The sequence below is a fragment of the Penaeus monodon genome, chromosome 22, assembly GCF_015228065.2.
Source record: "Penaeus monodon isolate SGIC_2016 chromosome 22, NSTDA_Pmon_1, whole genome shotgun sequence".
In the NCBI taxonomy this organism is placed as follows: Eukaryota; Metazoa; Arthropoda; class Malacostraca; order Decapoda; family Penaeidae; genus Penaeus; species Penaeus monodon.
The window spans coordinates 16,936,894-16,937,647 of record NC_051407.1 but is presented as its reverse complement, the minus strand read 5'-3'; the positions used below and the strand labels follow the sequence as shown (position 1 = coordinate 16,937,647).

The window sequence follows — 754 nt, the reverse complement described above, 5'->3', positions numbered from 1 at the left end:
AGAATGTGACCTTGTCATATGCCATTTCTTCACACATTTACCGATTTCCCTAGGTAGATGCAACTGCTGGGTGGTCCTCAATAACACCAATTCATCAGTGAGGGGTCTGTTCTGACACACACTATGTTTAATCTCCTGCACCTGCTCCTAAATCTCTATTCTCTCTTTCTTTCTATCAGGTCATATCCAACTTTGTGTGGCACGGCCTTTCTACAAATCCTTTTACCTCTGATGTCAGTTTCCCCATGTTGAAATGTCACAGTTTCTTCTTCCTTTTCATTTTCTGTACTTGTATCCTCTGTTAGCCTTTTTTTCCCATCTCCTATATTAAGCTTGACTAGTCTAGTTACTTTCTTTTCACAACTAAATACTACTACTACTTCTAGCCATCCACAGCTCTTAAATGACCTTGACCATACTTCCTACATGTTTGATGTATATATTTTTTTTTTTACATCCTACATCTTCTTACCGATCAATTTTCAAAAGCATGCCCTTTATTTATTTATCTCATGTATATGCACATTTATTCAACCTCAATCACTCTGGAAAGCTTACCTCCAACAAAAGCATCACCAGCACCATTTGTGTCAATGAGCTTTTCAGTGGGAAGTCTGACTACGGGGAATTGTGTGATCTTGCCATCTGAAAAATTATTTATTCCTTAGCATCAATTTTGTTTGTTCACCCTTAGCTTAAGAAAAATGTCAGAATAGTGTGATTCTGTCATGGGAATTTCACCATGAAAATGTAG

General features: G+C 37.4%; 1 protein-coding gene across 4 annotated transcripts in view; it reads right to left on the bottom strand.

Annotated features, from left to right (window-relative positions):
* LOC119586962 (adenosine kinase 1-like) overlaps positions 1–754 on the bottom strand; it is a 36,821-nt gene that overhangs the window by 998 nt on the left and 35,069 nt on the right. For all 4 annotated transcript variants that reach the window (XM_037935700.1, XM_037935697.1, XM_037935696.1 and 1 more), the window contains one exon: positions 559–645. In XM_037935700.1, the coding sequence (XP_037791628.1) occupies positions 559–645 (87 nt within the window). The remainder of the gene's footprint in view (positions 1–558; positions 646–754) is intronic.